The 12,910-nt window shown below is 35.4% G+C and overlaps 1 protein-coding gene across 2 annotated transcripts in view; it reads right to left on the reverse strand.

Moving 5' to 3' along the window:
* Nucleotides 1-12,910, reverse strand: part of GCC2 (GRIP and coiled-coil domain containing 2) — a 100,634-nt gene that overhangs the window by 53,135 nt on the left and 34,589 nt on the right. For both annotated transcript variants that reach the window (XM_063458078.1, XM_063458087.1), the window contains exons 9-14: nucleotides 11,500-11,598; nucleotides 9,863-9,982; nucleotides 8,328-8,492; nucleotides 7,647-7,751; nucleotides 6,036-6,198; nucleotides 5,048-5,148 (exon numbers count right to left, since the gene is read on the reverse strand). In XM_063458078.1, coding sequence (XP_063314148.1) covers nucleotides 5,048-5,148; nucleotides 6,036-6,198; nucleotides 7,647-7,751; nucleotides 8,328-8,492; nucleotides 9,863-9,982; nucleotides 11,500-11,598 — 753 coding nt within the window. The remainder of the gene's footprint in view (nucleotides 1-5,047; nucleotides 5,149-6,035; nucleotides 6,199-7,646; nucleotides 7,752-8,327; nucleotides 8,493-9,862; nucleotides 9,983-11,499; nucleotides 11,599-12,910) is intronic.

The raw sequence follows: 12,910 nt of genomic DNA on the forward strand, positions 1-12,910 counted from the left end.
GTTCCTATCCAAGCCAGACCATACCAATACAAGTGTTGGTCCACCCATTATTAGAATCCAAAATAGATCTAGACCCAAAGGTGATTGAATGAGCCACTGTTAAAATTAGAAAGTTATTAAAATAAATATAGATATTAATAGAAAAATTAGTACAATAAAAAATTGTTAAAAATTGTAAAAAATCTATATATTACTTATAAGAAGTGGCATAATTCAAAATCATCATTGAGTCCATGTGGTTGCATGGTATTAAGGTTAAAAATCCACTGCATCTCTGTTTGTCCAATCAATTTTATAGGGTCCCCTCCTCTCCAATTACCGATTACTTTCTGGATTCCCATAAATTCCAGTAGTGATGGGTCACTATTGTGTTTATTCTTGAAGTGTAGGGACACACTATGTTTTAGGAAGCCATTTCTGATATTTCTAATGTGCTCCTGAATTCTTGTGTTGAGTGTCCTCATCGTCCTTCCTATATAGGTCAACCCACATGGACAGCTGATCATGTATATTACTTTAGTGGATTGGCAGGTGATGACTTGTTTAATTTTAAAATTTCTATTTACATCTTGTGGGTGATGGAACTCTTTTATCACTCTTCTTCTACTCCTCGAGTTTTTACATGCTCCACACATGCCACAACCGTAAAAGCCATTAGATTCTTTAAAAAACTGACTTGTAGATTTTTTGGGGGGTATGTGATTCTTTACCAAATTACTTTTCAAGTTTTGCACACCTCTATACACTATATTAGGTTTGTCCGGCAATATAGAATTGAGGACAGGGTCATTTTTCAGTATTGGCCAATATCTCTGAATGATCTTTTTCAAATGTCTACTGCTGTGGTTAAAGTCGCAAATAAACTTCAGATTTTGTGATTCTACATTGTCGATTTTCTCTTTATATTTGATCAGTTCATTTCTATCCTTTCCTTCGACCTCTTTGAAAGCTTTACTTAAAAGATCGTCATCATAGCCTTTTTCCCTGAAATCGTTTATTATCTTCTCTGATTGCTCTCGGAATTTATGTTGTTCTGTGCAATTTCTTCTTATCCTTAATAGTTGTGCTTTTGGGGCGTTTAACAGCCACGGGGAGAAATGACAACTCTTCTCCCCTATGTAGCTGTTAACATCGACGACTAGGGGAGGAACACTCATACAGAAAAGAAAGGAGAGAGAGGCACCCAAATCGAACGGAATCTTCAATCTTTCCAAAAAAGAACTAACGAAATCCCAGATCAGTCTATTGGCGAAGGGATTAAAATTTGCCCCCACAAAGCCGATTAACAAATTCAGTGTCTATTTGGATCTAAATAGATTTAAGAGAAAACTTTGTTTAAAAAAATTCTTTCTAAAACAGACGGTGACCCACAATTCAACAACCGACCAAGATAACGACATAATCCACACTAATCTGAGAGAAAATTCTACCTTTTTCCCTCGAAGTTGCATCTCTGACGAGATGACAACTTTTGAGAAGATGGTCCTAAGAGATATGGACAAAATAAAAAAACCTAAAAATAAGTACCATAACCTTAGCTTTCATGAGAGACAGGCTCTAAAAGAGTTAAGAGAAGACCAAACTTTGGTAATTAAACCAGCGGATAAGGGGGGAGGCATAGCCATCCTAAATGCTGACGATTACAACAAGGAGATACTTAGGTTATTGAATGATGACCAGACATATCGAGTCTTGAGTAAGGACCCCACGAAAGACATCAAGTCTAGTTACAATGCACTTATTGAAAAAGGAAAAGTGACAGAAGTTCTGAACCAAAAAGAATATAAGTTTTTAAATATGCAATATCCTAAAATCCCTGTTTTTTATTATTTGCCAAAATTGCACAAAAATAAGAGTAACCCTCCCGGGAGACCCATTGTCTCCGGTATAGGATCTATTTCTAGCAAGTTATCCCAGTATATCGATAAATGTCTTCAGCCCATAGTGTGTACGTGCCGAAGCTACCTCAAAGACACCATTAATGTCCTACAGATAATTCAAAATATTGTATGGAAGGACAACTACTACCTTGTAACAGCGGATGTGGGTTCACTGTATACTATAATTTCCCATACAAGAGGATGCGAAGCAATACGTCACTTTTTAGAACTTTCCAACAAGTTCCCACCCCAACAAGTAGATTTTATAATAGAAGGAATATATTGGATTTTAAACAATAATTATTTTTGGTATGGAGAACAGTTTTATTTACAGACTTGTGGAACGGCGATGGGCACGAGGTTCGCACCCAGTTACGCGAATCTCTTTATGTCCCATTGGGAACAACAATTTATTTATGGAGACCATAGATGGGATGCGAACCTCGTGTCCTATCGCCGTTACATTGACGATATATTTTTTATTTGGGAAGGGAACGAGGAGTCACTGAATGTATTTTTAACTCATTTAAACACCAACGATTGGGGCATCAAACTTACGAGCCATTTTAGCAAAAACTCTGTAGAATTTTTAGACCTCAATATATATGTTGAAAAGAATGTTTTAAAGACAAGTACATTTTTTAAAAAGGTCGATGTTAACAGCTACATAGGGGAGAAGAGTTGTCATTTCTCCCCGTGGCTGTTAAACGCCCCAAAAGCACAACTATTAAGGATAAGAAGAAATTGCACAGAACAACATAAATTCCGAGAGCAATCAGAGAAGATAATAAACGATTTCAGGGAAAAAGGCTATGATGACGATCTTTTAAGTAAAGCTTTCAAAGAGGTCGAAGGAAAGGATAGAAATGAACTGATCAAATATAAAGAGAAAATCGACAATGTAGAATCACAAAATCTGAAGTTTATTTGCGACTTTAACCACAGCAGTAGACATTTGAAAAAGATCATTCAGAGATATTGGCCAATACTGAAAAATGACCCTGTCCTCAATTCTATATTGCCGGACAAACCTAATATAGTGTATAGAGGTGTGCAAAACTTGAAAAGTAATTTGGTAAAGAATCACATACCCCCCAAAAAATCTACAAGTCAGTTTTTTAAAGAATCTAATGGCTTTTACGGTTGTGGCATGTGTGGAGCATGTAAAAACTCGAGGAGTAGAAGAAGAGTGATAAAAGAGTTCCATCACCCACAAGATGTAAATAGAAATTTTAAAATTAAACAAGTCATCACCTGCCAATCCACTAAAGTAATATACATGATCAGCTGTCCATGTGGGTTGACCTATATAGGAAGGACGATGAGGACACTCAACACAAGAATTCAGGAGCACATTAGAAATATCAGAAATGGCTTCCTAAAACATAGTGTGTCCCTACACTTCAAGAATAAACACAATAGTGACCCATCACTACTGGAATTTATGGGAATCCAGAAAGTAATCGGTAATTGGAGAGGAGGGGACCCTATAAAATTGATTGGACAAACAGAGATGCAGTGGATTTTTAACCTTAATACCATGCAACCACATGGACTCAATGATGATTTTGAATTATGCCACTTCTTATAAGTAATATATAGATTTTTTACAATTTTTAACAATTTTTTATTGTACTAATTTTTCTATTAATATCTATATTTATTTTAATAACTTTCTAATTTTAACAGTGGCTCATTCAATCACCTTTGGGTCTAGATCTATTTTGGATTCTAATAATGGGTGGACCAACACTTGTATTGGTATGGTCTGGCTTGGATAGGAACTTACTAATATCAATTATGCTTTTAATTATAGATATTATTTCTGCACATCACCACTTTGGTTACTTATATATGTTTTTATAAGAGCATATTAGTGGAACAGTGCCTATACTAATACCTCCCTTTTTTTTTTTTATGTTATTATACCTGTTTTGCTCTGATAATGAGCATATGGCTTTAGGAACTACACATTATAAATGACTAAATGATGCCAGGACTTTGCCCATAATCAAAATGGAGACATGGACATCGATATAACGATGATTGAACGAGTAAAGACACTAACGACACAACCATCCGCCATACTGATGCAAGAAAACGAAGCATTATGAAGTATAGAGGCAAGATACAAAGAAAGATCTTTGTTCTGGATTCAATGGGATCGGATTAAAAAGGACTATAGAAGTATATACACAACTTTCAGGTTCCCGGAAGTGACGACACGCGCACGCGTGTGCGTGCGTGATGACGTCACGTATAAGGGATAGATTATTGGCATATTGGAACTACACACCCATCTTCAACAGGAGCACTCGTGATTGGCTGTATCACGATCTCCTGCAACCAATTAAATGTTCAGACAGGGGTATATATGTATTAGAAAGCAGGAAGTAAATCACCAATTGAAAAAGCCGAACAGAATCGGCGAAACGCGTTTTGGACTTTGGACTTAACACCACTGTGTATGTATTGCAATTTATTTTTTAAAGTTTTATACTAATGGAATAAATATAAATTTTATTGAATCTGCACTTTGGTGGACCATTTTATCCTGCTTAAAGAAGGGTAGAGTCACCCTAGAATTGGACTCATCTGCTTATACACTCAGAGCCAAGTGATAGGCTCTCTTTAAGGTGAGAAGCCATCTGTATGTGTTTATACTATACCCTACCTGATTAAGGATTTCTGCACCAGGGCAATTCTCCCTGTCTCCCCCTACCCCTTTGTTTTACATGCTTCTGAGGAACATCTTACACGTGGACCTAGAAGGTGTGTGCCACCTTAAGTGCACAACGGCGCAAGTGATTAGAGCCAATCCATAATAGGCTCTAAACCACGTGAGTGCTTCCAATTTGGAATATATATTTCCATTTTTTAATTCAACAGTGTTGCACTATATACTTTTCCCTTTTGTTCTTATACAGCCATTCACAACTACTATATCCCCAATAAGCTGGGAGTAAGTAATCCACTTTTCAGCGCTACGCACCTTCACTAATTTGGCACTTATCTGTTAAATAGTGGTTTTTTTGTATTCAATGTAATAGGAATAGTGAGTTCCTATTTTTGTGTGAAAGCTGCTATAACTGAGAGCACTTTAAATTTCACTATTTTAAGCGCCTTATAACACAGAACACTTTGTATATTTATTACAAATATCTTACTGCTTGCTTAGTGTCTGCTATCTCCTTTTTGGTTTTCACCAGAAGTTGTTTCATCTTTGTACTACGCTCCTCATGTTGCTCGAGAGTTGCTTGTAACGAAGCTACAAAAGAAGCAGAGACAAAGTAGTTTATTGTTAGGTGATGTGCTATTAGGAGTACAGAAACAGGGTACAATATTCAAAGGAGTATATCTCCTGAATTTAGCTGGTCTGCATGAAAAAAGAGCATGAAAGTAAAATAAATACATATAATTTTAACCTTCAGGTGTTCCTGAAGGTTTAGATTCAGGGTTCCCTTTAAAGAAAAGGAAAAAATTAAACAACCCTAAAAAAACAAACCAAACTTGCCTGAAGTCCAGTACAGTCTTATCTCAGCAGTTGCTTCACCATTATATACTTGATGATCAAATTCTACTCAAAAACACTGGAGACCCATTTGGTATCATCATGCTGGGCATGATGACACGGAAAATAGAGATCTTTGATATTGGCTGTATGTCTGACAGTCTCAAAAGGCATGTTCTTTGACAAACATAACATTACGAGAGAAAAGAGACAGCATTTAGGTACCAAAACCGCCCACTTCATTAGGATGTAGTTATTTTGGTGTGCAGTGTGTCTCTTTCAAATATAAATCCTATGACAAGCTAAAGTAGATTTAACAATTGTAACATGTTTGTCCCTTTCAACTCGTTTTTAAATTAGCACTTGTATCTTTTCAAACATCCATGACTATATTTTTAGCAGCTACAAGTGTATAAAGTATATTCAAGGTTAGTGCTGAAAATAATGGGTATTTCCATTATAAATACAGTGTACAGTTTGCTTGAATTTTATCACTGTTTAAATTAACTTCAATGTGATAAGAAAAGTGCAGAAATGAGAACATAGAGTAAGAAACAAAAGTGGAGCTAATTAGTATAAGAAGGCAATTTTTAATATATATCATGTCTGCATTTCCAAGCAATGCACGTTTTTTTGTAGCTTACATATTTCTTCCTGAAGCATTTCCTGTTTCTGCTTCTGGATACGGACCTCCTGCTCCATGTCATCCAGCTGGCTGCTTTTGTTGGTAATCGTTTGGTTGAGTTCTTTAACCAGGCGATCGTAATGAGCAATTTCCATGTCCATCAGTGTACTCTGCTGAGCATCCTAAACAAAATGAAAACAGGTTAATGATAGGAGCCGGGAGAAAGTAAAATGCCTACAATCAGAGATGTTTATTAGACTTCTACCATGAAAATAGTACCACTGACTGCTTATTATGCGGAACAAATCATGAAAAATATGCAGGAATGTGTTTTATATGAAAGTGGATTATAAATTAAAGAAGCACTCTGAAATTCTCAAATAAAAATCTGCAGTTCATCTCACCACCCTACTACAAATGCTGGAGAGTGGAAAGCTCCTAACCAGGAACTTGCAAGTAGCTCTCCTGAGCCAAGCCCTAAAGAGCAGGACTTTGCTCATTGGCTGAGAACATCAACTGATCGCTCTCATAGGAACTGAACCTGGAAAAGCCTAAATCCTGGAATATTGATGTGCCTTTAGGCCCAGGATTGGAATCAATGCAGAAACTAACTTAGCGGTTCTTACACTTCTTTGACAGGGACTCAATTTATGTATATGACATTAGCTTGGCGACATATTCTTCAACTGAAAAAATCCTTCAGTGCACCAGTGTTCACCTGTAAAGTAATAAATGCTAAATAAATTCTGGTAAACCCCATCATTAGTCTTTTAAGTGCCTTGCAGCACAAAATATCCTGGGATATGATTCTTTATGTTTTGCACTGCTATGTCCTTACTTTTTTCTGTTTTTAGACCATTTAAATAAAAGGATTAGGTTTAGCAGGTGCAGGTTGCCTGGGTATTAATATGTGCCTGTTCTAACAAGTGTAGAGCCACTAAAATAGAATTGTGACATAATTTGAGGGACTAATAAGGAGTGGGAACAATGATTTAACATGTGTGCCCACTACCCAGAATTGAATAGCACATATATAGGCCAAAAGAGGTTAGAGAGGCTAGACTTGAGATAAGGCCAGGGACCAATGAAAGTATTTAAAAAAAATTGGGCAGACTAGATGGGCTGAATGGTTCTTATCTGCAGTCACATTCTATAAGTGCAAACTTTTAGGACTGTTCATATCTTTTGTGATGCGTAGGTCTAAGGGGTTTTTAAAATATGAATTTTAATATAATTCAGTTACAAAAATAAGAGTCTAGATCCAGTTATTTTAATTAATATTATTTGTAAATGCATACAATTCTATCACTGGACAAGGGGATGACATTAAAAAATATGTAAATAATACAGTGGCAGTACAAAAACGTGTAATTTGAGGGATATAGAAGGCCATTTTGAGTAACCCAGTCGCAAAAGTAAAATGTTTGCAAAAAAATAAAAAGTATGTTCGAAGCAGCCATTTTACAAACTCCCATAAAAGTAAATGATATGGCATGTTGGTCAGTTTTCACTTTGGTTACGCAGACATAAATCATATAGAGGTTAATGCATATTTATTGTTTTTCTTTATTTAAACTTCCATGTTTGTAGTACTCCAAAACTGCCCCTAGAGAAATATTTTCAAGATTACCTTCCTGACTAGCTCAAGCTCCTGCATAGTTTTTTGAAGCTGTTTCCGTTCTTTTTGTAGCTGTGTTTGAAGCTCTTCCACTTGTTTCTGGGCACCAGTGAATTCCTAGAATCAAAGCAAACACTATAAATATAGACCAGCAGCTTGTTGAACGATGGAATAATGTCAGGGAGCTCCTGCCAACAGATTACCCATAATAAATCATTCAGCAGATAATTAATGGAAAACGAATATATTCTAAATATGGTTTTAGTTATGCTACTATCACGGCACACTGCAGTATTAAATAAAAGTAAAAATCCTGTCCCATGTGCTGCAGTTATTTAAAGGAACAATCAAGGAACCAAATATTGCATCAGAAACGCATTTGAATTATGGCCCCAATTTAATATTTTTGGATGATCTTTTGAAATGATTGAATATATTTAAAGAACATATTTAAACATTTAAAAAAAAAAATACAAAAAATACAAAAATATATATCTCTATATCAAGTATAAAAAACAAAATCTAAAATATTAAAACATTTATCAAAACATTAAATCGTTTGAAAAGTTTATCCAAAAATATTAAATACTCCTGTGTTAGATATATAGCTTTTGTGGAATGAGACATCTAAAAAACAAACAACAAATCATATTTGTCTTTGCCTTTGCTTATATTATCAAACAAGTTAATCACCTTCATCTTTTGCTCCTTTATTAACCGTTCAGCATCCAGTTCTTTATCCAACACAGTCTTAGCACGCTGCGTCTCTAATAACTGTGCTTCCAGTAACTTGTTATTAGACTGCATAGTTTCCATGCGAGCCACGTAATCCTCATTTATAGACGTTAGCTTCTCTTGCTGAAATAAAACCACTGTGTTACTTATCACTTGGTTCAGGAGGTTAGGATAAATGTCATAATACAGCTGAAGGAAAAAGGTGGAATTAAGTATAATTGCATGAATAATGCTATTCAGAATAATTAAAAAAAAAAAAAATTCCCCCATCCAGATATGATGCCTCATTTGTTTCACTAATTTTATTTGCAATAAAAAGTTAAAAAATAAATAAATAAATGAAGCAAATTAAATCAAATGAGCATATGAAAATATATTATAATGAGCAAAAGAAAATAAGACAGTGTTAGAGTATAACATATGCATGGCATAGGAATAATAGCGCAATTTTATGGAAACATTAAAACTCAAGCTAAATAAACTTGTCTACCCAAGAAACAGAAACCAGGCATATGGTTAGCAAGGCATAGGTAGGCACGTGGGAAACATAGTAAAATCAACCACTAGGGTTCCCTCTCATGGGCACAACCGCACCTTGTTATATAAAGCTAAAAACAATATGATGGACTAGAGATAAATAAATAAAAATGCAAGGAAAACTCAGCTTGATCTCGCATGTAATGACAAAACAAAACCTAGGAAATCAGGATGGCGTCCACTCAGCCAGAGAAGACCTACAAAGGAAGCTGGTGGTTTTAGTATTGTCCTATTACTGTTTTATAATTATAAGTATTTTTATGTGCCCATTTTATTTAATTTTTTTTAAAAAATATTCTTTCACAAATAAGATTCTCTTGTACCACATTATGTTTAACTGAGCTTTCTTTTTAGCTTTTTGCTTTAGTTTTTTTTTATGTTTTAGCTCACCTTGAAAAAACCCCAAAAACTTAACACCAAAAATTTTTTTGTAAAATGAATCTATCCAGTGGTCTTTTAAAAAGTTGTTTATTACAAGTATGACACCATTTTGATATAGCCCCTAAGATTAAAGAGTAACTACAAGTACCATGACCACTTCATTGATTTGAAGTGGTCATGGTGCCTGCATGTGCAGTGTCCTTGGTATGTCACAGCCCAGCTCAGGACAAGAGTTCTGAGCTGGCTATTGTCAATTCTGTGCAATTTTTTTGCACAGTGTGCATTCACTGGCTGAGAGTGGTCAATTGACAGCATCAGCTTCAGCACCTTCTGCAGTAACTGGAACCCCATCAGCTGAAAAGCAAAGAGTATTGGAGCCTGGCGAGGACCAATGTTAGAGGGCAAAACTGTTGCTAAACAGGGGAACTGGGCCACGGAGTAAATAATTTACTACATCAAAAAAGAGAAAAAAACAGCATGGCATAAAGCAGGTACTGGATTGTGAGCTAAAGTTAAAAAATAAAATAAACAAATATTGGGTCAAGCGTCATAGTAAGAATGGAATTATAATTCACCTCAACAGAAGCTGCTCGCAACTGCCTGCATAAATCTTCAATTTGGCGCTCGGCATTGTTATTGCGTTCTCTCTCTGTTTCCAGCTGCTCTGTCTGTCTGTCGTATTCCAGCAAGAGATTCTGCATGGACAAAAAACACAAAACAAAAACAACAATGTCATTAGTTGAAAAAACGAAAATCAATAGAGATAGCATATTATATAAAACCAGTTGTTACACACACAAAAAAAAGTCTGTGTCAAAACAGGCATCCAATAGCAGTAGAAGCTAGATAATGCAATAAGCCCTTACATTTCCAGTAGCACTGCACAATGGGTAATAAACATACAAATAAGATGTGGATAAGACAATTCAAGCATATGGGAACAAGTAATCTAAATTATGTGCAAGCTTGCCAAGAGTCTATGGTTTATTGGATAGACATAAATGCAGGTAGCTGATGGTCAGGTGCAAAGATGTATATGCATGGTTTTATATATATAGAGAGAGAGACACTACTCATTTAAGTTGTATGAGAGGTATGCTTAGTGGTTGGAATAGTGTAAGAAGGTGTAGTAAAGTTAATACAGACCATTAGTAATGGGTACCTTAAAGAAACAAACAAATAAAAACAACCATTGCGTACTATTTCAAGGAAGTGTCACCATATTTATGCCAATTATTAGACAATTTACACAAATATATATATATATATTTTTTTACAATACATGTATGAATGCCCAAACTGCATTTTTTTCCTTGCTAAGTGATCCTTGCTAAGCCTTGATTCAGGAAAAAATAAACAAAACCATCTCAGGGAGCAGGACAGAACATGCATAACTAAATTTGTAATAAATAGAAAATATACTAAATAGGAAAGAAAACTCTATAAAATCAAATGTAGACTCACAACATAAACATAATTCATTTGATTAAAATTGTAAAAAAAAAAAAAAAAAGGAGACTTCCTCATCTTCTCCTTCACTCTTGAAAGTGTTTTGAGTTTTTCCATAAAGCTAAAAATTTCATCAGCACAACATACTAATTTGGTATTTTCTGGAAACCTTGACAACTGTATATCAATAAGATGCATCATTGCACGTACACTTCCCCCTTATTGTCTTTTTAATTTTATTTCTTATTTTACATCTTATCCTTGACGTGATAATGTTTATGCCCATGTTTTTTTAATTCTTGACTAAGACTGTGAGAAAAAAAACAAAATAACCTGCGTAGACAAAATGACTATGTACGCATACTTAACTGCTTGTATAATGTGTCAGTAACAAAGAATAAAAACAAAACACTTCTTTATGAGCTGAAGATGGACTGGAAAGGAACATGGTGGTGCTGCTAAGAAGAGAGCTGTAAGTAAGCATATCTCCCTTACTGCTCCACTTGGTAAACACCATGTAAGTGGCCATGCTAAATCGTTCACATTTGAATGCAAAGACCAAACAAGTGATCGATGGGCTTACTGCCTCTTGCACTTATTGTTTTAAAATATTTGGTATAAAAGTTTTAAATGCTATATTATGAATGAGGGTGTTTTTTTTATTTTATTTTTTAACACAGTTCTGTGGAATATGTTGACACTTGGTAAATAGATGCCGGTCATAAAATTCAGATGTCGCACGGTACAAAATGAAGTTCTGCACCTGATATCCTTCTGCAGTTTGCATGAGATCCTTCATGGAAACGGACAACTGATCTTTGTCTGCCTTCAGTCTCTCCAGCTCCTCTCTTGTTGATTGAACCTTAAAAGTATATGGAGTAAAGGTTATGACATTCAATTTGATGTACAGTTCAACTTTAACCAGATGCTCAATGCCGAAATATCTCTGCATGTAAGCAGCGCTAGTTTTTCCATTAAATGGATTTTCCATAAAAGGAACACAATAAGAATGAACAGTAGTGTTTTTCTCACTTGTGTTAGGAAAAAATCTATACCATTTGCACAACATAATGATCCCACCCGTTTTGACAGGTCAGAACCAAAATGCCAGGAAAGTCCCATCTGCAAAAGAGAGAGGACAACCTAAAAATCTAATTTCAGTCTCTCATAGGCTCTGAATGATAATATCCTTCTCGGCGGAGTAAAGGGTCAATGTCAGAACTGCCCTTTTTGTCTTAATGAGACGTTCAGTAAAATACACAAATTGAGAATAGTAAAAAGAAGGACATTTTACTGTTTACGTATCAAACTGATCCAACCACACATTAAAAGGTGAACATTTACAACAAAACACTTTGTGGTTTGTCCTCCTACCCAAACAGGCTTATTCAATAAATTGTAAATTGTAGGGAATTCAAAGCACATTTAAAATTTTTGGTCAAAAAACACATTTTAGCTCAGTTGGAGATTTTTACTTTTATTTGGGCTTAAAATTTCCAATTTACACTTCAGTAATTATCCCTGTAAGAGAGAAATAAGATAAAAAATATACCAAAAGACAGATTAAACAAGCTCACTGCAGAATAAATGAAAGAAATAATAGCCAGAGCAAATAAATCTGCATCTGTTCACTGGTGAGTCGGGCAGGTGCACAATAGGCCATGCAAGGTTAGACAGTTCAACGCATTGTCTTAAAAGGGCAGCTTAAACTTTAGATTTTATAAAAAAGCTTGTTCATTAACCAGAGATATTTGTTATTATATTACACAGAAGAAAAAGCACAGAACTAGAATGCCAGAAACCTAAAAATCTGCCACATTAAAGGAGCACTATAGTGGCAGGAATACAAATGTGTATTGCTGACACTATAGTGTTAAAATTTTACGGATAGCAGAAAAGGGAGAGATCCGCAATCTCATCACCTGTAGTAACAGCAAAGTAGTTCACATCAAGATAAAGGTCCCTGAAGGGATCAAAACGTTGCTGATGTATGAAGACCTTGAGTGCCTTGGACTAATTTGCTGTTACTATAGTGTTAAAAAAACACATTTAGGTGGCCAGCTTATTCCAGTGCTGCGCGGGTCCACCGTGGCTAGCTTCGCCTTCTTGGCTGAGAGCATCATAACTGACTATCTCAGTCAATTTCCAATAGTAAAGCACTGGGAGGCTTTTGC

The sequence above is a fragment of the Pelobates fuscus genome, chromosome 1 (genome assembly GCF_036172605.1).
Source record: "Pelobates fuscus isolate aPelFus1 chromosome 1, aPelFus1.pri, whole genome shotgun sequence".
NCBI classification, from domain to species: Eukaryota; Metazoa; Chordata; class Amphibia; order Anura; family Pelobatidae; genus Pelobates; species Pelobates fuscus.